Source organism: Staurois parvus, unplaced genomic scaffold (genome assembly GCF_062004578.1).
Source record: "Staurois parvus isolate SC_StPar_1 unplaced genomic scaffold, SC_StPar_1.0 ptg000836l, whole genome shotgun sequence".
Classification (NCBI taxonomy): Eukaryota; Metazoa; Chordata; class Amphibia; order Anura; family Ranidae; genus Staurois; species Staurois parvus.
In genome coordinates, this window is record NW_028318632.1 from 87,784 (window position 1) to 113,073 (window position 25,290).

The 25,290-nt window shown below is 41.4% G+C and overlaps 1 protein-coding gene across 4 annotated transcripts in view; it reads right to left on the reverse strand.

The window, feature by feature from the left end:
• Positions 1-25,290, reverse strand: part of LOC149443722 (uncharacterized) — a 143,788-nt gene that overhangs the window by 79,309 nt on the left and 39,189 nt on the right. For 3 of the 4 annotated variants that reach the window (XM_089655352.1, XM_089655356.1, XM_089655354.1), the window contains one exon: positions 18,390-18,458. In XM_089655352.1, coding sequence (XP_089511478.1) covers positions 18,390-18,458 — 69 coding nt within the window. Of the gene's footprint in view, positions 1-18,352; positions 18,459-25,290 lie in introns of all 4 variants that reach the window. The other variant, XM_089655355.1, reaches the window with a different exon arrangement.

The window sequence follows — 25,290 nt, forward strand, 5'->3', positions numbered from 1 at the left end:
TTGGAACTGGACAATTATGTCTCTCGGTCTTTCCTTCTCAGTAGCCTGTTTGAACTTTCCTATTCTAAACACTCCGTTTAACTTGATCCCGTCTGTTTCAGGTCTGTCTCTTATGGAGTTTAGAATTTTTTTAACTAGTTCATATAGTATTTCCCCTTTGCAGTCTTTGGGATTCCTCGTACTCTAAGGTTACACCTTCTTTCTTTATTTTCTTGAACTTCCATCCTAAAGATCAATTTTTTCTGGGTGTTTTCTAATTGGCTTATTTTTTTCCTTAGATTATCTGTATTTTGGGCCTGGGTTTTAACTTTCTCCTCTGTTTCCTCCATTCTTGATAGCAGATGCCCTAAATCATTTTGAATAGCTGTCATTTCATGTTTTATCGTTTTTTCCAAATTTTGAAACATTTCTATCATCTCCTTCTTATTTGGTACTTGTAGTTCACCGTCAGATTCTTTTTTCCCCAAGCCATCCACTATTTGTTGGCTACAGCTGCTATTCATGCCCAATGATAATCTAGGACTATTTCCTGAACTAGTGTCCATTTCCCCTTTTGCGCTTGCGCCTTGGTCCCTTTCTGGCGTAGTATTTCCTTATGATGTAAATTTCTTTATTGTTCCTGTTTGAGACCCTTTGAGCCCTGCTCCCTTGGGACCTTTATTCTTCATATCCTCTGTAAATCTTGATAGACTTGCTATTTTTCCTATATGTTTTACTCTCCTAGGACACCTGGGCCTCCTCTCTTCTTCTCTTCTAACCCCTGGGAATCCTCCCCTCCCCTCCTTCACCCCTTGGTCTCCTATGTCACTCAGGGGTCCACAACACAGTAAGCCCCCAGCAGCTCTCACTCACCCTTCCCTTCTCAGGACGGTAGCTCCAGGCTTGTGTGGAGAGCCTTCACTGCTGCTCAGTCCTGGGGGGGGGATTCCTCTGGGTTTCCGATGCTGTATTTCTTTCTTTTTTTTTTTCTTTCTAGGATTCGTCCCGGGGAAGCAGGATGGGTCTCCTGATATTCATGGGTCTCCCTGACCCAGGATCGGACAGCCAGCCAGGGGGTACAGGCAGCTGTGAGCCGGCAGCTCCCTGTCACATCAGGAAGCCGGCCGGCTTCCTCTTTCCTCCAGAGATCCTCCGCGGCTGGCCACGTGCTCCCGCAGCGTCACCTCTCCTCTCAGCCGCACGGATCTCCCACTCATGTAGCGCCGGGGGAACCGGCGTGTCACTGCAGCCTCAGACCAGCTCCCATCTCCGGCTCTCCGGGTTCAACTCCCCAGCCCTCCAGACTCCGTTGGGTCAGCTCCTAGTGAGGGTCACTGGGTGGGTCGGGAAGCGGGACCTAGCAAGAAGCTAGTGCCACTCACTCCCCACAGCCACCATATTCAGGGTCCTCCCTCTTTCCTTCGAGCAGGTTTAGGGATTGGTCCGGCGACTCCCCTCTCCTGTCAGGGAACCGGCCGGCGTCTCTGCTTCCCAGTGCTCCTTTGCGGCCACCAGCGTGCTCACGCCGCACTGCTCCGTTTCCCCGGCAACCCGACAGCTGCACTCGGATCCCCGCCACGTGTTCACCTCCCGGAGCTCCGTGCCCGCTCTCCTCTCCCTTCACTGCGCCGGCTTCTCCCCTTTTGGAGAACTCCTCGATCAGGTAGGGCTCCGCACTTCACACCATGAGGGTTCTCGGGATGGTCAAATATGGAGATCAATTTCCAGGGTTCTGTCAGTGCCAGGAATATTGATCAATCAATTTATTGGCTACTGACTAGAAAGTGGAAAGGGAGTGTGTCCTGTTCTTCTGACAATTTTGAAACTTTCAATTTTCCTTCTGTTTATATTTCATTACAACTTTGTTTCTCATCTCTTAGGCTACGTTCGCACTAGCTTTGTCAGCAGGCATCAGACAGGTGCTTATGAAGCGTTTTTAACGCTTCTCAAACGCCTATGAAAATTCTGCACATGGCAGCACACAGTGCTGTTCACACTGAAGCATTATCGTTGCGTCGCAGCAAAACTGGCGCCTCATGTCGAGTCAGGAGGAGTTGAAGCCTCCCATTCAAGTCTATGGTGCCGCTCCTCAAACGCATGGCAGGCGTTCGCGGTGCGGTTGCGAGGCGTTTGCGGAGCGTTAATACCATTTAACAATCACCGGAACATGTCAAAAACGCATCCAAAATGCACTGGAACACGTAAAAAACGCATCCAAAATGCTCTGGAACACCCTAAACAAATCAAAAAAGAGCATGCAAAAATGCATCTAGAACACATCTAGAATGTGTTTCTATAGTGTGAACTGGCCTGTAGGACTGGTGCAGAAACGCATGCAAGAGCATGCATTTTCCTGCACAGCAAAGAAATGCAATGCCCTCTGCAGATGTGCACAGGTACCATGATGAAAACTTAATTGCACCTCCACATGTCTAGTAAACACAGACGCATTCACAGCCACCAAAACGCATGGCACCACAGTACTGTGCAGTTAGGTACAACACACTTTTAAAATAATATGCCTGCAGTATTTACACGTTAGGCAGCCCATTGAAATTAATGAGCTGAGAAAAAAAAAGTAAAAAATGCCACATTCACACAGGTCCTCTGGCCTGAATGAGCGGGGCTCATGTGGCTGGAGCCACCTGTTACACTATGGGGACACAGCAGCAGTATGAACACAGGTTTTAATCTGACAGGTGTGAAGGCGTGGGGAAGTGGCCCTGAATGCTCACTGTCTGTGTTCAGGGCTGTACACCTGCACCCATATGCTTGTCAAATTAGGACCTGCAGCATTTCCATAGTGTAACATAGGTTGCCTGCAAACAGCAACAGCCACAAAAACAAACCACTGATTCACACTTTACAGGCCACAGCACCCATGTGAATGAGCCCCAATACCTCAATTACACACACAGCTTTATTTATTAAAGCACAGTTTTATCATTTAGTTTAACAGGAATTTGGTTGGGATCATGTACATTAATAATGTTTTTAATGAATTTTTACCATAAATATAATTTGGATATTTTCTCTGGCAGTGGGGGACTGTCAGGTATGCTGTATGGGGCCCCGTGATATCTAACGGTGGCCCTGGGTGTATGCTTGTGTCTGGGCCACCTGTATAGTTAGGAAGAACAAGAACTTCTTCTATGGAATACCTTGAACCTCTGTTATGTACCTCAATGTATCTAGGAATCAGATATGTTTTCAACTGAAAATACAACAATTATTAGTAATGTTTCCTCTGCAAATGAGGATCAGCTCCTTGGTGGAGAACAGCGATCTCGCCATGTCCAGATGTGGTCTGGAATTCCACAAAAGAACAATTCACAAAACCAAAAAATAGACTTGCAAATTACCACTAAACTCTCCTAACTACACTCCCATCCACTTACACTCCCCACTACCACTTCCGAGTGTGTGCAAACATCCTTCGCAAACGTGATGACGTATTTCCGATATGACAGCCGCTCTAGCGCCTCCTCCAACAGCCGTCTTGGCATTTATTTGTGCACCATAGCAATTTTCCACACGGCTCCATTGTGTATATGACATTCGCGAATATATGTCTGCAGCTCTATTGTGTATTTGGCATTGGTGAATATATGTTTGCAGCTCTATTGTGTATATGACATTGGTGCATATATGTTTGCCGATAAAGGCCCAAAGTCAACATAAATTGGGGGCCTAATTTATTACTGTTAGAGGATTGTAGAAAAAGAATAGCTAGCTGCACATTGAACACAACCTTATTCATTGGTACATAACATTGTCTTTTGGTGCAATAGGGGGCTTTTGGTTTGTTAGTTTGGACATACTTGCATACAGTATGTGCACTCTAACAAGCTAGATTTGGGCATATTATATAGCTCGCAAAATATAAGTGTTAGGGGTGCTAGTATATTGAACTTGAACATGAAATAACCCCCTCAAAAATATACATAGTCCAAACGTTTATTGATCAAATACATATTCCCTCAAATCCCTCTTGTATTGAACTGTAGTGTTGCTGTATTGTCTCCCGTTATATTGTAAAGCGTTGAGCAAACTTTTGGCACTATATAAATCCTGTATAATAATAATAATATGCCACATTTATTTGGACAGCAGCAACAAGTAGGTACAGTCAATTTCTTGGTGGGGAAAAAAAAGCAGGATCGATGTTGCTAAAATAGAACGGTCCTGCTCATAAAAGCTTACAATCTAAAAGATTATACTTCTAATGAACTGTGCTTCACAGGTTACAGCAGGAAACAAATGGTTAATATGAATCACTTAAAAATACATAAGTGACAAAATAACAAACACCTCCCACCTCTCCAAATCCCCACACATACATTTCTCATCAGGGTTGTCCGAAAACTGCATTTCAGTCTAAATAAGCAAGCAAACTATAGCCAAGTACAGATTTGGAAGAGCAGAGCAATTGACATGTGTTAGGATTACAATGCAAAGATAATAAACACACAATCATTGTACAATAACACACAAACACACTTTAGAAGGGAAAAAAATGCAAAACATTTACAGCCCACATCAAAACAAAGCGTGAGTGAGGTCTGGGGCAATTCACCACAATATCTCTTCCTCCCCAAACCACCACAGGCAAGGATTTGCTGAAAATAACCTAGCCTATACAAGGCGAATCACCCACTACTGCAACTTGTTATATAACATAGACCACACCCACCACTGTCATTCATTTGGTCAGAGAAAGTGATTGCACCTGATTAATCCTCTTCCCACCTACGTTAACTCTTGGTATACAGGCCCCACAAATCAGAGTCAGAAAGAAAGCCACAGTGAGGTGTACCTGTGCAGCATACAACAGAACATTGAACAGGGATGTGAAGGGGAACCCCATTGGCAATATTTATTGGCACTATGGGCACAATTCACTCCAGATTATCGCATGAGTTAAGGCATTCACATGACCGCATGCAATACTGAAAACGTCAATTCACTTTTGCTAGTATGCGGGATTTCCCATAAATCAGGAAAACTCGCAGGAAATCAAACATAAAAAGGCCTCACGCCCCAGTCACATCAAAGTCGATTTAGAAATCGTGAGACTTACAGTGAAGATGCCGATTTTCTTGCGATTTGCAAGACATCTGACGCAGATATCTATGCAAATCCCCACAAAAGTAGTACACGTACTACTTTAGAAATCAGTGTTGGAAACGCACCCATATGACCGCTCTAATAGCAGACGATAGGGTGGGACTTGGCATATGATTTGCAAGTCGCATATCATGCAAATCACTTGCCAAGTTGCACTCAATTTGACCACTATTAGAACGCTCATATTGGTGTAGTTCTAACTTGATTGGAGCTGCAACAATTTCTAAAGTAATGAATACAGTACTTTTCATGCGATTTGCAGAGAGATCTGTGTCAGATGTCTTGCAAATCGCACTTTAAATCAGCATGTCCCCTGACTTTGAAATCATGCGACTTCACTGTAAGTCACATGATGTGACCGTAGGGTAAGTCGCATCACTTCAAAATCCGCTTTGATGTGACCGGGGTGGCCCCCAGTCACATCGGGTGCAATTTGGCATGCGATTTGCATGCCAGGCGATTTGCAAATTGTAGGCCAAGTGGCACCCTATTGTCCACTATCGGCTCCATTCACATCCAATCTGATTTTGAAATCATGCGACTTCACTGTAACTTGCCCAATTTCCAAATCGGATTAGATGTGACTGTGGTGTTAGACCCCGGTCACATCGGATGCAATTTGGCATGCTATTTGCAAGTCACAGGGCATGACTGCATGCCAAGTCGCATCCAGCACCAAAGCTCGCTCGTCCCCCCCCCCCTTTCCTGACCTGCCAGGCTGTATGCTCGATTTCAGGTGCGATTTGGGACTTGAGATTGTACCTGATATCGGATCTAATGAATGTGGATGTGAGTGTCTTAAAATACGCGATTTGCTGCAGCACAATTTCAAAACTAGTTCTTGTCTAACTTTTTGTGCATTTTGTAGTGATTTCACATATAGACTACGATAGAAATTGTAATGCAAAACACAATTAAAAATGCAATAACTCACTGGTAAATCTACAGAAAACACAGTGAAATTGCCAACAAAAAGCACAATTTTAAATCGCATCGAGTGTGAACCAAGCAGGCAATCCAACAAAGGAAATAAATCTTTGAAGGCATGCAGTATCTGCATGCTCGGATAAGGGTCTGTTATGGATTTGGGGGATCCATGCCATTATTTTATTAATTATTTTTTTAAAATCCTTCTCTCTCTCTCTCGGCTTGACAAATCCTTCCCAAAAGGGGGCGGAGTGCAAACCAGCATTATCAAATCAATCATTAGTCCAGGCCCTTATCTCATCCCATCTTTTGACATTCACATAAGGTGCAGCATTGAAGGTGTTTGAACAGACAAGGCCTCATTCTAATTCACATTCTAGGGATCATTTAGATAAAAAGCAAAGATGCTGCCACCAGCACATCTATGTTAGGGCAGCCGCCCAGGGAGATCATGCAACTTCATTGCTGTGGTTGGGATTCAAACTGACGACCCTAGCGCTGTGAGGCAGCAGTGCTAACCACTTATCCACTGAGCTGTGACACTAATCCAGCCTCTATTTCTGTGGTGTGAATCCACCCTAAGTCCCTGGGCAAGGTCAGTGTAACTAGCCAGATATTTCAAATGTGACACAAATGTTGTGCTATGTTGCCAATTCACATGTATGTTGGTTCTATGTATCCCAATACAAAGGATTGCAATACTAATACAGGCGTACCTCAGTTTACGAACGCCTCGGTTAACCTAATGTTCGGTTTACCTATGAAAATCCATTGAAAATAATGCCTCGGTTTACACAATTATTAATAATTTTTTTCGCAATACAAAGTGTATGTTGGTGCTGATTTTTAAATGCAAATGCTAGCCTTTTTTATTCTTCACAAGCTTATCTATCACTTTCCCCGAAGTTACAGAAAACTTTGTATCTTTTAATAAACTAAAAGTAAACATTGTTTCCTTTAGGGATATAAACACACATGTGATCCCACCCCACATGAATGTCACATGGGGTGGGGTTACTCAGATGATGTCCCCAGGTGGCCCCGCCCCTTACATATTTAACAGCTGTCAACCCAGCCAACACCATAGGGCTGGATGCCATCGTTGGGAATGGAACCTTTTTTTTTTCTTTTTTCGGGTCGGCGGTAGCTTGCACCACGATTGATGTTGGATCTACTTCGGGGGACATTCTTTTGGATTTTTCTTTTATTAAAGGACTTGTCAAAGACCGTGTCCTGTCTTTTTTTCCACTACACTTGTTTTTTTGTGAATGAGTAGCGGTACCATGTACCCCATACTTATTCACGTAGGGGGGGAGTGGGATCTGGGGGCCCCCTTGCTAAAGGGGGCTTCCAGATTCTGATAAGCCCCCTGCCCGCAGACCCCCACAACTACCGGCCAGGGTTGTGGGGAAGAGGCCCTTGTCCCCATCAACATGGGGACAAGGTGCTTTGGGGGGGAGCCCGCCTGCCCCAAAGCACGCCCCCATGTTGAGGGCATGTGGCCTGGTATGGTTCAGGAGGGGGGGACGCTCGCTCGCCCCCCCCCTTTCCTGACCTGCCAGGCTGCATGCTCGGATAAGGGTCTAGTATGGATTTGGGGGGGACCCCACGCCATTTTTTTTTTTTTTTTTGGCGTGGGGTTACCCCTTAAGATCCATACCAGACCCGAAGGGCTTGCTATGGATGGGAGGGGGGACCCCACGCCATTTAAAAAAAAAAAAATGTAATTGCAAACCTTTCTTTTTAAGTTCAGCTGTCAAAATATATATTATCTAGACCTTCGAAATATATAAAACCATTACAGAAATAATTATAAAGGATAAGAAACAAAAACAGAATCAATAGAACTAAGGAAATCAAATTAGAATACATAAAGATATGCCTAGCTACAAATAGTGCTGTTTGTTAAACACAGTAGACGCGATCAAGTGCCGTCTGTCAGAGGACTCCACACTGAGATTTACTATTAAACAGCGTCTAAAAAGAAAGCGCCCACAGAAAACGGCTAAAATGTGTTCTACACATGCGCATTTATATCTGTGCATAGACGCTGGAAAAGCGTCTAGTTCTTGACTGTCATGAATTCCTTCAAAAAACTATTTTTTTACACATTTAAAAATTTTTTTGAAATGTAAGATATTGTTTAAAGTGAAGTCCCGATATTTGTGAAAGCAAATTTCAATGTCTCTGCAGTGTGCAGTGATTTTTTGTTGTGTTAGATGTGCTTCTAGCACGTCTTCTTTCTTAGACTGATTGGATTGGATAGAGGATGAGGTAAGATCAGAGGGTGGGTACTTTGTATGGTAATTATAATGGTTTAATGATCAGGTGTGGTAGTGGGAGGTAGTTTTTATTAATTTGCATAGGAGATGGATGAGAGCTCTCCCTAAGGGGTATAAAAGATACTGAAGGTGGTGTCTTGAAAATGCCCTGTGGGTGGGGCGAAACGCGTTGACGCACTTCCGGTCTGCCGTCTTCTTGGCCTACGTCACTTCCGGCATTTGGAACGCACGCCGACTTTTGCGGTTCAAGCAGCCATTTTTGAGGTGGAAAGCTGGTCATCCTCTACAGTGATCCTTAAAGCGTGAGATCCCTATATTTACAATTTGGAAACTTGTTCCTTTGAAGCCTTTGAGGCTATTAAACAAGGCCTGTTATTTTATTGAAACATGTGAGTGTCCTTATTCTATGGATTTATATGGTATTGAGTGGCAGTATTACACTATGTAGCCTTTCTTTCCTTGCACACTATTGAGGATTCCATGGAGAAGTAGAGTGGAGTCGATTGCTGTATCTAAGCAGGGTGAAGAAGGCGATTTGAGTTCCTCCTGAGGGGCTATAGGATCCCTTATATCCTATGAGGCTTATTACTCACCTCCATCTGGTGAGTGCGGTCAATATTATTTTTCACGTGGTGATTAGGTGGAAGCACATTTTGGAATATTGTTTTGAAAATCCTTTTGGGAAAATAAGGACTTATATTTGAAATATCATATATATATTTTTGCACGGACATTTATTTATTTGTGATTATTTTTATTTATTTAATTTTTGCGCTGTTTTTTGTGTTATTGATTCTTGGATTGTGCCTAGTTAGTAAATTCGATTTCGCATCTACTTGTTGATGCTTTCTTTAGTAAATGTCTTTGCTGTCTAAAAGTAGACGGTCGCTATTGAAAAGTAGACATTAGCCCACGGAAATGCGCCTAGGCACATTAGTAATCAGGGCCAAAGTGTCAGAAAAGGCTTGATCTTCAGGTGGTTAGAGGAGTGAGTGATATGTGGCATAAACTTCTAATGCTGGGCATAAAATGTCCCCACCCCCCAAAACGACCCCTTTTTGGAAAGTGGACACACCAAACTATTTGCTGAGAGGCATGTTGAATCAATAGAAGAATTTAATTTTTTACCACAAGTTTTTGGAAAATGACAAACAAGTTTTTTTTTTACACAAAATTGTCACTTAAATGATTTATTGCTCACACATGCCATTAGTATATGTGGAATTACTCCCCAAAATACATTCTGCTACTTCTCCCAAGTATGGGGGTACCACATGTGAGAGACGTTTTGGTAGTCTAGCCAAGTAGAGGACCCCAAAATCCAATAAGCACCTTCAGGCTTTTAAAGGGCTTTATTTCCTCATTACACTTCCTGACTACCTATCACAGTTTCAGAGGCCCTGAAATGCCAGGATAGCACCAAACCCCCATCAAATGACCACTTTTTGGAAAGTAAACACCCCAAGGAATTTGATATGAAGCATGGTAAGTATTTTGCAGATCTCATTTGTTGCCATTTTTTGTCTTTTTTTTATATTTTAAAACCTTGTGTGAAAAACTAAGATCTGAAAAATACTCACCATGCCTCTTTATAAATTCCTTGGGGTGTCTACTTTCCAAAAAGGGCTAATTTGGGGGGGGGGGGGGGGGTTGGTGCTATCCTGGCATTTCAGGGCCTTCGAAACTGTGATAGGTAGGCTTTCAAAGTGATCATTGGATTTCAGGCTCCTGTATGTGGCTAGGCTCCCAAAAAGTCTCACCCCCCCATATCCCCCCCAGTGGTACCCCCATACTCGGTAGAAGTAGCAGAATGTATTTTGGGGTGTAATTCCACATATACTCATGGCTTGTGCGAGAAATATATAATTTAAATGACAACTTTGTGTAAAAAGAAAAAAAAAAGTTTTTGTCATTTTCTAGAAACTTGTGGAAAAAAATAAATTTTCCATGGACTCAATATGCCTCTCAGTAGATAGCTTAGGGTGTCTGCTTCCCAAAAATGGGTCATTTGGGGGTGTTTGTACTATCCTGGTATTTTAGCATCTCAAGAAATGTGATGGGTAGTCAGAAAGTAAAAGCTGTGTAAATTCCATTATCTGTACCATAGTTTGTAGATGCTATAACTTTCACACAAAGCCATCAATATACACTTCTTGGGATTTTTTTAACCAAAAACACGGAGTAGAATACATTTTAGCCTAAATTTATGACGAAATTTTAGTTTTTTTGGATATTTTTATCACAGAAATGAGAAAATATCGTTTTTTTTCAAAAACAATTTTTTTTCTCAAAACTTTTTTTGTTTATAGCGCTAAAAATAAAAAGCGACCAGGTGATCAAATAAGGTAAATAATACAAATTCCTCCTGCACTATATGGAGTACCTAGAGATTAAAGCCGCTCACAATCTAAACTGGTACCTTATACAGTGAACCAAACTAAACAAATCATGTAGTGCAGCACTACTATAGTACTATCCCAACATCAAATCATAGAAATGTTCTAATAAATAATCCAGACATGTGACTATAAATATTAACCCATTAAATATAATTAACGATAAATATATAAATAAATAAACAAAGTGCCACAATGTTCTTTAAATCCAAGTGTTCAATTAATAAGTGACCAGCGGTCCTGATATAAACTTCAGGACCCATGCCTTAATATTCCATCAAAAATGTGTGTCAATATAAACTAACCCCTCATACATAGCATAAACCACACACTAAAACGTGATCAGAGAACACAATAAAGTGACCAACTTAACCGCTTGCCTACAGGGCACTTATACCGCCTTCCTGCCCAGGCCAATTTCCAGCTTTCAGCGCTGTCACAATTTGAATGACAATTGCGCGGTCATGCAACACTGTACCCATATGAAATTTTAATCATTTTTTTGTGACAGATAGACCTTTCTCTTGGTGGTATTTAATCACCTCTGGCTTTTTAATTTTTTCTTAAACAAACCAAAAACCGCTGAAAATTTAAAAAAAAAGTTTTTTCTTAGTTTTTGTTGTAAAATTTTGTAAATAAGTGATTTTTCTCCTTCACTGATGTGCGCTAATGAGGCTGCAGTGATGGGCACTGATAGGTGGCACTGATGTGCACTGATGAGGAGGCACTGGTAGGTGGCACTGATGGGCATTGGCGGGCATCACTGATGGGCACTGAAAAGCAGCGCTCATATATGGCACTGACTGGCACTGATAGGCGGCACTGACTGGCACTGTTAGTCGGCACTGACGGGCACTGTTAGTCGGCACTGACGGGCACTGATAGGCAGCACTGATGCGCACTGATAGGCGGCACTGACTGGCACTGATTGGCAGCACTGATAGGTGGCACTGATTGGCAGCACTGATAGGTGGCACTGACTGGCACTGATGGGTGACACTGAAAGGCAGCTCAGATGAGCACTGATATGTGGCATTGATGTGCACTGGTAGGCACTGATATGTGGCATTGATGTGGCACTGATGGGCACTGGCATGTGGCACTGTTCAGCACTGACAGCTGGCACTGATGGACACTGACAGGTGGCACTTCTGGGGCCACACTGATCATCAGTGCCCTGATGATCAGTGTACATGTCCCCTCCGCGGAATGCCGATTACTGGCTCTCCTCTCGAGCTGTCAGCGTGACAGCTCGTGAGGAGAGAAAAGCCGATAACCGGCCTTTCCCTGTTTACATGTGATCAGCTGTGATTGGACACAGATGACCACATGACCGAGCCGACATCTTCGGCTCTTTCCGCAAATCGGTGATCCGCTGTGTCCTAGGGACACAGCGCACCGCCGATCGCCGCACTGCGCGCTCCCTGAGCCGCGCATGCGTGGTGAGAATGGGAGGACGTCATATGACGTCCTCCCAGAACGAGAGAACCACCTTGCACCTGTCATTGGACTATATGATGGGCGGGAGGTGGTTAAATTCAAATAACTTTCCATTAACAACTTAAAGTTCATAATCAAATACCACCAAAAGAAAGCTCTATTTGTGTGAAAAAAAGGCCTGGTCATTAAGGGGGGTAAATCCTCTAGAGGGCAAGTGGGATAATAAAGTAACTAGCCAAAGTCCCTGAATTTGACTTTACACTCAGATTATGATATAATATACAAAGCGTAGTGAAGAACAAAAAACAGAGCGCACCGACCTTGCTTACTGAAGCAATTAGTTGATTTATTGATTTAGGAGATATACTCACAAAAGTATTAATAAAACAGGCATGTATAATCCAAAACCAAATTATATGATAAGGAGACACATGCGAATCCCTTCGGAAGGGGAGACTCACAGAGTGACACTGATGTGTTTTGTAGGGGGGGTCCCTTCTTTATCAGAGCTAACCAGACTGAGAGCACCTTCCTCTTTATATAGTCAGTATCAATGTGTGAGCCCTCCCAAAAAGGGAGGGACCAGCAGATCCTAGGATGTGGGGCCAACATGTCACAAAAGATAAAAATATGTATATAACATAGAAATATATGTAAATAAAACATCGAAATATCAATATATAGATACAATTGTAGATATAGAACTACCAATGAAAACATGCTAAAAATATGACACAGTTTTATAGTATACTAATATTCATTCAAATGTTACTAAATTGTGTGTACATATTAAATAAATAAAAAGGAGTATATGAAAGGTGCACATCAAAGGGTTATGTCCAGTCCATAGATGCCATCAAAAATCGGATAAAATTACCTGAATAAAATATTGTATTAAATTAGAATTACCTTAGAGTTGTACAAGGCATGGGACCACATCCATAGTGGTTTGTATTAATTTCTATTTGAACCATGTAAAAGCAGCTCTCAGCAGTGACAATTTGGAGTTTTTAACTATTTTACATCAGTCTGCAAGTATCTGGAAGCCATTCTGACACAGTGGGGTTTATTTACTAAAGCTGGAGAGTCCAAAATCAGACTCCCTTCTGCATAGAAACCAATCAGCTTTCAGGTTTCATTGCCAAAGCTTCATTGAACAAGCTGAGGTTAGAAGCTGATTGGTTTCTATGCAGAAGGGAGTCTGATTTTGGACTCTCCAGCTTTAGTAAATAAACCCCAGTGTGTTAATCCATGTGTCAGATTTGCAAAATGGCAGTGGAGAGGGGAATTAAAACTGCAGTTAGTTCACGTGGCGGTGGAAAGCACGCCGGCATCCGAGACCCTACTGTGCATGCGCGTTGCGTTCCAGCTGCCATTTTGGCACAGAGATTGTCACAGGAGGAACGGCCTGCATCTGTGCACTATGATAAACTCCAGTCATCATAGTGACGTTATGTGAGAGACCAAGGGGAGAGAGGAAAGAGGAGAGACAGGGAGGGGAGAGAGGGAGTTGCGTCTGAGCACAGCCACAGACTGTTTAGGAGTCGACTCACATTGGACCGGGGAACACAGAGATGTAAGTCTCTGTTTGATCCTCTACATAAGGGGGGAAGAAAATAAAATAAAAATAATAATAATACTACTACTGTACAGGAATTGGGGACTTTAGCCCATCTTGGATAAAAAGTGTTAATACTGGGCAAATGAAGCAAAAAGAGGGGACATAAATTAATAGATCAGTAAATAGTGAGTGCTGCCTGTAAATTGATAGATACATACATGAATGGATTAATAAATATATATATATAAAATTAGTGGCTTAAAAATTCATACACTTAGAATCAGTTACGATTGTATCACGTACCTGGTGACAGTGGCCAATGGAGAGATGACTTCCCTTGCGGCTAGTTCCAGACTCCCCTGAAGGTGGGACAGCAGGAGTCAGGCCCAGAGTAGCACAGGTTGCCTGTGGGAGTGCTTGTTTGGTGGTCCATCCAGGAGCACAGCTGATGTGCTGAGATGGGGTCTGCAGGCAGGGGCACCTGTGCGAGGTATGCAGGCCTTCTAGAGAACAGAGGATCACAGGATAACCAGTTCAAGCCAAGGTCGGATGCCAGGTGGGGATCGGAGCAGATGTAGTCAAAAGGGATAGCCGAGGTCATACACAGAGCAGGAGAGAAGATCCGTTAGACAAGCCAGGTCAGGTCGGGGTTAAACAGAGCAGACAGGTCCAGGAGCAAGGCGAGTCATTAACAGGAAATCACAAGTCAGGATAGCAAGGGAACGAAGGTACTAGGGAGCCAGAGATCAACCAGCACCTGAGAGTAGGGCAGGGCTTCCTTATAAAGGCCGTTTGGCGCCAAATTTGAGCTGATGTGAACTTCTGCAGCCATGCAAGGTACTGGCAGGGGTGCGAGGCCTCCTAACACCTCTGCATAGGACAGAGCCCTGACAATTGCCAGAAACAGAGATAAATGAATACATTGAAATAAATGATCAATAAAAATGAAAATTAATTAAAATAATAATTATTGAAATATAAATATAAAATTTTAAAATTGAATTGGAAAATTATTGCAGACATTGAAAATATAAACTAATACATATAATAAATAAATATATATATATATATATATATATATATATATATATATGTGCCCATGTGGCTAACTGTATATAGGCCACACTTCTCGCCCCCTGAGAGTTCGCATCAGCGAGCAAAAAAGTAATATTATGAATTGCAAAGATAACTATTCAGTCCCTCGTCACTTCAAAGAAGTCCACCAGAGTAATTACTGTGGAATCAGAGTCTTTGGTGTAGAGGCTATACCAAAAGATCTGGATAATGTCAGGAGATACCAAAGACTTTGCAGGAGAGAGATTTTTTGGATCTTTACATTAGATACCCTATCCCCTAAGGGTTTGAATGATGATTTAGAAACACACACCTTGGTATAGTCTATTTAATTTTTAGATTAAATTAATTTTTATCCATCATCTTAAGGATGCTCGAGATATTTATATACATATATATATATATATATATATATATATATATATATATATATATATATGTGTGTGTGTGTGTGTGTAATATATGTATTGGTTTATATTTTCAATGTCTGCAATAATTTTCCGATTCAAATTTTACATTTTATATTTATTTCTATTTCAATTTTTTAATTTCAATAATTATTATTGTAATTCAGTTTAATTTTTATTCATCCGTTATTTCAATGTATTAATTTATCTGTTTCTGGCAATCGTGATTGATTCTAAATGTACTGATTTTTAAGCCACTAATTTTATGTATATATATATTTATTAATGCATTCATGTATGTATCTATCTATTTACAGGCAGCACTCACTACTTACTGATCAATTAATTTATGTCCCCTCTTTTTGCTTCGTTTGCCCAGTATTAACCCTTTTTATCCAAGATGGGCTAAAGTCCCCAATTCCTGTACAGTAGTATTATTATCATTAATATTTTTCTTTTATTTTCTTCCCTTCTTATGTAGAGGATCGAACAGAGACTTGCATCTCTATGTTCCGCGGTCCAATGTGAGTAGGCTCCTAAACAGTCTGTGGCTGTGCTCAGCCACAACTCCCTCTCTCCCCTCCCTCTCTCCCCTCCCTCTCTCACATAACGTTGCTACGATGACCGGAGTTTAGTGCGCATGCGCGGATGCTGAACGTTCCTCCTGTAACAATTTCTGTGCCAAAATGGCGGTTGGAACGCATCGCGCATGCGCAGTAGGGTCTTGGATGCCGGCGTGCGTTCCACCGCCACCTGAACTAACTCTGCAATTTTAATTCCCCTCTCCACTGCCATTTTGCAAATCTGACACATGGATTAACACACTGGGGTTTATTTACTAAAGCTGGAGAGTGTGAAATCAGGCTGACTTCTACATAGAAACCTATCAGCGTCCAGGTTTTATTGCCAAAGTTTAATTGAGCAAGCTGAGGTTAGAAGTTGATTGGTTTCTATTCTATTCAGAAGTGAGCCTGATTTTGCACTCTCCAGCTTTAGTAAATATACCCCACTGTGTCAGAATGGCTTCCAGATACTTGCTGACTGATGTAAAATAGTTGAAAGCTCCAAATTGTCACTGCTGAGAGCTGCTTTTACATGGTTGAAATAGAAATTAATACAAACCACTATATATGTGGTCCCGTGCCTTGTACAACTCTAAGGTAATTCTAATTTAATACAATATTTTATTCAGGTCATTGTATGCGATTTTTGATGGCATCTATGGACTGGACATAACCCTTTGATGTTCACCTTTCATATACTCATTTTTATTTAATATGTACACACAATTTTAGTCACGTTTGAATGAATATTAGTATACTATAAAACTGTGTCATATTTTTAGCATGTTTCCATTGGTAGTTCTATATCTACAATTGTATCTATATATTGACATTTGAATGTTTTATTTACATATATTTCTATGTTATATACATAGTTTTATCTTTTGTGACACGTTGGCCCCACCTCCTAGGATGTGCTGGTCCCTCCCTTTTTGGGAGGGCTCACACATTGATACTGACTATATAAAGAGGAAGGTGCTCTCAGTCTGGCTAGCTCTGATGAAGAAGGGACCCCCCTCTTCTAAACGCATCAGCGGCACTCTGAGAGTCTCCCCTTCGGATGGGATTCGCATGTGTCTCCTTATTGTATGATTCGGTTTTGGATTATACATGCCTGTTTTATTACTACTATTGTGAGTATATCTCCTAAATCAATAAATCAACTAATTGTTTACTGAGGTAATGTGCAAGGTCGATGTGCTCATTTTTTTGTTCTTCACTACAGTTCGTATCGAGCTTCCCCAGCTTCATGTTAGAGATGCACAGCCTACAATCAGTCCTGGACGAACTTCCATACTCTCTAATAGTATTGGTCCATCGGACCTCTACTGATCTGGGTCCCTGAGTGCAGGAGGTGTCGCATCTGTGTTTACTTATAATATACAAAGCACTAGGAGCCAATAAAGTGCCCAGTATACAGCTGACAGGAGGAGAGAGAAAGGACCTTATTAGTCCGCTGCTCATCTCTCACTGTCCAATCATAGGCAGTGGCCTTAAAGTGGAACTAAAATGTCTTATCCTATTCAGCCAATGAAGCTACCATCTTAGCCTCATTTTGATCTGCAACTGCCATGGTACTGCATGTGATCAGTTATGACACTAGCCATTTGATGATTCGACAGTGTGGTCAAGAGCACAAGCAAATGTGACAGTTACATTCCTGGCAAAAGCTGGGAATGTAACTGTTTTTTGAAAACAGATGTATTTAGAATTTATTGATTGAATTGAATTTGAATTGATTTTGAATTGATGGATTTAGTTCCGCTTTAAGACCTCGTTCACACCATTGTGCAGAGCCGTCAGTTTTTCTGCATGCATTCTGCATGGGCACAACAAAATCAATTTTTCTCTATATGCCCTGTTCACGCCACAACACTGGTATCACATGCAGATTTTTTTCTACACAGGAATCTGCAATGTGTATAAAACTCATTGAAATGCACATGAAAACTGATGTAAACTGATGTCTCTGCACATCACTTTCCATCAGTTTTCATGTGCGTATGGTGTGAATGAGCCCTTACAGTTTCAAAAATTCCCGGCATGCTGGGATTGTAGCTGTTACATTTTCTTGTTCTCTCAACCAAATTGTCAAACCATCAAATGGCCTGTGTCATAACTTGTCACAAGTGCAGCACCATGATAGTTGCATTTCAAACAGAGGCTAAGATAGCAGCTTCCTTGGATGAAAAGGAGAGCATGGTTTGGTTCCGCTTTAAGCCTTAAAGTGTAACTAAACCCTCTTATGCATTTCAGCCAAGGAAGCTGCTATCTTAGCTTCTGATTGATCTGCAACTGTCTTGGTGCTGCACTTTATGACAGCAGCCATTTGCTTTGCAAGTGTTGTGGTTAGCATTCCCAGCATACCTGGAATGTAACTGTTTTTTGAAATCATGAATCAATGGGTTTAGTTCCATTTTAACTACAGTGGAGAGAAGTCAGTTCAGCAATATAACTTGCAGAACAGTGTCAAAAGTTCAGCTTTAGCTTGTTACCAATCTTTGCAATGCTCCCTAAAATATACATTTGTATTCACATGGGGGAGCAACAATAAATATCTACGTAATATTTTTCTGTGGAATGTGACAATACTTACAAAGTACTCATCTAATATTGAAGTTTACAGCCTTTACCTTCTTTTCGATGAGAAACTCTTTCACAAGCGGTACCGTGTGTTTAGAGAAAACATAGAAACACGGGCACTAAAAGAAAGAAAAATATATATATATATACCTAAAAAGTAGGGGTGTAACATTAAATGCAGCTTAGAGTAAAATTATGCTGTTGTAAGCCCATGACCCTCCAAAAATCTGGAAATAACATGACTTTCTTTCATCAGGCAAATGGAAAAAAAAAAATTTTTTATTAGCTCTAAAGGCTTGTTTACAATTGCTGCAACCTATGCCATCCCCTGGAAAAGTGATCTGCGGTGGACTGATTCTCAGGAGGCAGTATGTCACCTCTTCACCACCTGTTTTAATCTTGAAATACCTGCACCACGTGGTTGCAGGATGGTTGTGGAGTGGTCCCATTCACTTAAATTGGTTTCATTTGACAGGGGGTTTAATTTTCGCTGCAGCAGTGGCATGTATACAACCTCAACAGGCCACTGTGTTGGATTAAGGGGGCAGTAAAACCACAGCTCAAATGCCTCAACTGTTGTGCAACATAAAATTAAAAAGACATTAAATATGTTGTCATCTGCAGTACATAATATAAGCAAAAGATACAGAGAGTCTGAAGAAATCTCTGTGTGTCAGGGACAAGGTTGAATGGATTGGATGCTGTGATATTCAGACCCTCTGACAGCACTGCATTAAAAATGAACTTGATTCTGTATTGGAAATCACTGCATGAGCTCTGGGATGCTTCCAAAAATCCCTGTCTTTGAACACAGCTTGCAGTGCCATCCAAAAATGCAAGGTATCATGCAAAGAATCCATACCGGAATATGATCTAGTCTTCTTTGGGCCAAGGCTCATTTAAAATGGTCTGTTCCAAAGTGGAAAACTGTTGTGTGGTCAGACGAATCAAAATTTTATATTCTTTTTGGCAATCATGGGCGCTGCGTCCTCCACACTAAAGAAGAAAGGGGCATTCCTGCTTGTTATCAGCGCTCAGATTAAAAGCCTGCATCTCAGATGGAATTGGGGTGCCTTAGTGCATATGGAATGGGCAGCTTGGAAATCAGGAAAGGCATCATCCCTGCTGAAAGATATATCCAGATTTTAGAGTAGCATATGCAAGAATGGGACAACATTCCTCTCCCAAAACTCCAGCAACTAGTCTCCTCAGTTCCCAGATGTTTACAGAGTGTTGTTAACCACTTCCTGCCCAGACACTTTTACCCCCTTCCTGACCAGGGCAATTTTCAGCTTTCAGCGCTATCACACTTTGAATGACAATTGCACGGTCATGCAATACTGTACCCATATGAATTTTTTACCATTTTTTTGAGACAGATAAAGCTTTATTTTGGTGGTATTTATTCACCACTGGGATTTTTATTTTTTTTACTATGTAAATGAAAATGTCCAAATATTTTGAAAAAAAGTTTTTTTAATAAAATTTTGCAAATAAATATTTCATCATAAATCTTGGCCAAAATTTATTCCGTTATTTTTTTAGTAAAAAAAAAATCCAAATTAGTTTATAACCAAAAATTATAATTTTTAAACATTTTTTTTTTTACATTTTTATTTTATTTTTTTAATATTATTTTTTATTTTTATTTATTTTTTTTACATAGTTAGCCTAGCAGTACAGTGTCACCATGGTGACACTGTACTACTTGTGGGGGGTGATGAAGATTTTTTTTTTTTTTTACACTGATTGCTTTTACACCCATATAGGATGTAAAAGCAATCATTTCTCTTTCTCTCTGTCTGCATTCTTGCAGTCATTGAAAAGTACTGACTGAGCTGTGATTGGTCACAGCTTGTCACATGGTACAAGGCTGTTGTGAATAGCCTTGTACCATGTGACCTCTGTGATCATTCACAGATTTCACACGTAGTAAGCAATGATGTCACAAGTGACATCTTGCTTACTACTTTGCATGTGATCACTGATTCGCCAATCAGTGATCACATGATCGGGACCTCGTACAGAGGTCCCGTCCGACGATCGGTGTTTCACTGTGTCCGGAGGACACAGCGGACACCGGATCGCGGTGCTGCGTTCTCCCAGGGAGCACGCACAGCTAGAAAAGGCGGGTGCCGTTTATGAACGGCAACCCGCCCCTGGACTGCCACCGCCCTGCTGTTTATAAACAGCAGGCGGACGGCAAGAGGTTAAAAGAAGAGGGGATGTTAGTCTGGTTCTTTCCTGATCCTGCTTTCTATCTTTATCTTTTCACTTTTACAGTCTCCTGATGAAGTGTCGCTATTGGTTAAAGGAGAAGTACAGCCACAGGCTCTTTGGGGGGGTGTTGGGGCAGAGCAGACAGCGGTGACTGACAGTCACCGCTCTCTGCTCAGAGCCGCTGTGAAAACTCAGCGATCAGCGGTCATGTGATCGCTGAGTTCTCACACTTACAGCCAGCAGGGGACAGATGCAGTATTCACCTAGGTAAGTATGATTTTAAAAAAAAAAAGCAATCCCACACTTCTCTTTTAAGATGTCTCTTCTGCAACCCGCATGTACTATGGTTACTTGATGCTCTGTAAGAGTACTGGTCTAAAATACTTCGACAAATTGTTTATTATTTTTTGTATGCACAAAACATTTTGCTGCAGAAGACTGTACTCTGGACAAATATGAATATGTTTTTGTACTTTGGACACATTTTTTTTCGTTTGTTGTAATATAATTGTCGGAAAATAATAAACACAGGTTAGTAAAAAAAAAGAAGAGGAGAGGAGATGCTACACTGTGACAAACATGGCCTGTCCCACTTTTTTGGAATTGTGGTTGTACTTTGCCACATTTTTGTTTCCCCCACCCCAACTTTTTTAAGACAATGTTGCTGCCATCAGTTTCAAAATTACCTTATTTTATTTTTTAAATAGTATATTTTCTCAGTTTAAATAACATTTAATATGTTTTCTATTTCCTATGTTGAATAAAATAAGTGTTTTACACATTTTACACAACGTCGCAACTTTTTTGGAATTGGGGCTGTAATAAATATGGTACACTTACCTGCTCTGTCACAGAGTGGCCCTGAATGTGGTCCCCCGCTGGTGATCTTGGCTCTTCCTTTTCTGTTTCTGTCCCCATAGTAAGCGGTTTGCTCTGGGGTCAGACATACGGGCTAGAGTCCAAGCCGAGTTGTCTGCATCTACAGACACACACAGTGCAGCTCAGCCCACTCACAGCTTCCTCCAAACAAGATTTGACTGACGACAGCAGCAGCCAATGGCTCCCACTGCTCTCAGTGAAGTGTTTGACATCACAAACCAAGGATAGAAGATAGCCCGGCACAGTGCTGAATCCGGAATGCACTCAACTAAGTGTTTAAAAGATAAGTTTGGGTTTTTTAATTTTTTTAAAATTATACTTACCTATGTGTATGCAACATCAATCCGATTCTGCATCTGTCCCCCATCGCTCTAAGGCTGAGAACTGAGTAATCAGGCACTGCTGTCAGTCACCGCCATCTGCTCTGCCCCCCCTGCTCACTGGGGCTACCGGTCCAGGCTCTGAGGTGGATCCTGATCCGTAATCTTTCCCTAGCCTGGACCGGCTGAATGACATCAGCTGTCAGCATACTTTAGCCCATGATCAGCTGAAAATGGGTTACAGGAGTGCAGAACGAACTGCAATCCTGTGATCTACAGAAGTGCAACCAAACGAGCTTTAGCTGTACTTCTCCTTTAAGGGGGGCTGGGGGATGTTGCTATTGTAAGATTTTTGTCCTAATGCAGCGAATGAATTAAGGTACTCAACCTTTTGCCTTTAAAACCACTTTAAGCTGGAATTAAATTCTTATCTGTCTTGCTGTACTAAACGTTTGCTTAATTGTGGAAATAAAAAAAAATTTAAAAACAGAGAATGGTCAAGAATTTTAAATGCTTAGTTGCAGTGATTTTCATTCCCATAGCAGCCTATTTAAAATGATGCATTACATTAAAACACATTATGCTACTTCATTTGAATGAGTTGGCAATGCACAGTAAAAAGGCTTACAGCAATTTTGTGACAAACAGCACCACAAGGCATGGCAATCCATTGCAGTGTGCTGAAATTGCATTTGCAGGGTTTGTTAAGATGCTAGCCAGTATGAATAGCACCGCAGAGCAACAGTGTAAACCCAACCTACATGTTTTTTATTCACTTGCACTTTGTCTTTAAATTTAAAGTACATTTACAAAATAAAGTGGAAGCAAAGTCCACTTTGTAAGTTGGGCCTACAGCTAATCCTATAATAAGGGTTACCTGTAGGTACAGTGAATATCTCCTAAACTTGTATCATTTAGGATATATTCACACAGCATGCAGCCAGTGATGTCACTGGCACATGCTCTCTGAAGAGACAGCACAGCGTGCTGGACCTTCAGAGCTCCGTGGGCTCCTGCGTGCAACAAAATCCTAATTAACAAGAATTCAAGTATAGGTGAGTCTAATTATTCATTAAACAGGTGGCCGGCAGACAGTTGATTTATAAAAGGGTGTTACTTGACAAAGAAAACCCATTCTCATTTCATGCTGTCAGCAGTGGCACCACATGGAAGAGAAATGTCACAAGGCCAAGAAAGAAAATAATTTCTTTACACAAGAAAGGTGAAGGGTACAAAAAGATCAGCTTTACGTATCACTCAGAATACCGTAGCAAAAGTAATCCAAAAATTAAAAAAAGATGGAACTGCAACTATCTCACAAAGATGTACAGGCCGTCCACAGAGGTTAACACCTCGACAGAAAGCCAAACTGGGGTGATTGTTTCCCGTGACACAATACAATATAAACTGCAGAGGAATGGCATGCAAGGGTGTTGTCCACAAGGGAAGCCTCTCCTAAAGCCCATGCAAAAAAAGCCCACCTAGATTTTTCCAGGGCTCATGCTGGGGTCCATGGACCCCTTCTCTTCTCCATCTACACCTCCTCTCTTGGTCACTTGATAAACTCCCATGGCTTTAAGTACCATCTCTATGCTGATGACACACAAATCTATCTTTCTACTCCTCACCTCACCCCTTCAGTCTCCTCTCGCATTACTAGACTTAGTAGTGACATATCACTTAGTAGTAACATATCGGCACAGATGTCACTCCACTTCCTCAAACTCAGTCTTTCCAAAACTGAGCTCTTAGTATTCCCTCCAGCCTGTGCCCCCTCCCCTGACTTCTTCATCAAGACCAATAATACAACCATCAGTCCCTCCCCTCATGCCAGGGTACTAGGTGTAATCCTAGATTCCAATCTGTCCTTTCAGCCCCAAATCCAATCGTTGTTCAAATCATGTAGACTTCACCTCCGCAACATCTTCAAGATACGTTCTTAACCTCGGAAATTACTAAGCAACTTATTCAGTCCCTTGTTATCTCTCGCCTTGACTATTGTAACTCCCTCCTCATTGGCCTACCTCATCGCAGGCTATCCCCTCTTCAGTCTATCATGAATGCTGCTGCCAGACTCATCCACCTTACTAACCGTTCCGTATCTGCCACCCCTCTCTATCATTCCCTCCACTGGCTTCCCATTGACCAATGGATAAAATTCAAAACATTAATAATAACATATAAAGCCATTTATAACTCTGCCCCAAATTACATCACCAATCTTGTCTCCAAATATCACCCAAAACGTACTCTCCGCTCCTCGCATGACCTCCTGCTCTCTAGCTCCCTTGTCTCCTCCTCCCATGCTCATCTCCAGGGCTTCTCCAGAGCTTCCCCCATCCTCTGGAACTCTCTACCCCAATTTATCAGACTATCGTCTACTCTGCTCACTTTTAGGCAATCTCTCAAAAACCCTTCTCTTCAGGGAAGCCTATCCTGCCCTCAGCTAATAATGAAATCTTCAACTCCTCCTACCAGTCCATCCTCCACAGTTATCTTTTGTACCACTAGCCCCTCCCTCTTAGATTGTAAGCTCCAAGGAGCAGGGCCCTCCTAACCCTCTCTTGTATTGAACTGTATTGTCTCCTGTTATATTGTAAAGCGCTGAGCAAACTGTTGGTGCTATATAAATCCTGTATAATAATAATAAAATGACTATTTTTTGCTCTGGGGTGTATTCATTTTTGCATCATCTAATTTGAGTAAAACTCAAGATTTTGTAATCTAAGTTATATTATTACCTTTACTTTCATGCAATGAGCTAAACAAATGTTCTATAAAACTCAGTTTTGTCAAAATTTTGGAAATTGTTCTTATGTTCATTGAGATATTAATTAAAATCTTACTTTTCAAAAGGGGTGTACTCATTTATGCTGAGCACTGTATATATAAATAATTTTTTAGACATAAGGATTTACATAATTGTATTATCCTTGGCGAATCTGAATCCCTTAGGAAGTAGATGGTGGCCCTGGATGATGCCTGAATATGGAGGGTATATTACAGGCAGAAAGCAAAATGGAGGCATTCTCAGCCCCCTTTTACAAGCAGTGACTGGTCTTTCAGCTGCCTGCATGTATGGAACAGTCACATCCTTCTCATCACACATCTGTAGAATGGAATGGAGTTCCTTGTCGGGTGAGTACGTCTGAACAATACACAAGAAGATAAGTATTTTCTGCTCACAACAGGCTCAACTGTGCAATCTCCTGGTGCTGTTTCAGTCATTGTGTTTTAGCAAATCAGTAAAAAAATAAATGAATCACTGCACACTGTATTAAAATACACTTATCCTTTAAAGGTGAATGCCAGGTGAAAAAAAAAATTTTGGCCATTTGCAGTGTAAAAATAAATTATATTTATTGATGCCTGTCCCACATTTGGCCGAAACTCCTTTCAATAAATCCTTTTCTTTCATTCAGCCCTGTACTGTAAGCACTGAGATTGTAGTTCCAGCTCAAGTTCACTGATCATAGCAGGTTGCTCATTGTATACCTCCTACATTCTAAAAAAGTCCTTTATTCTTTTCATT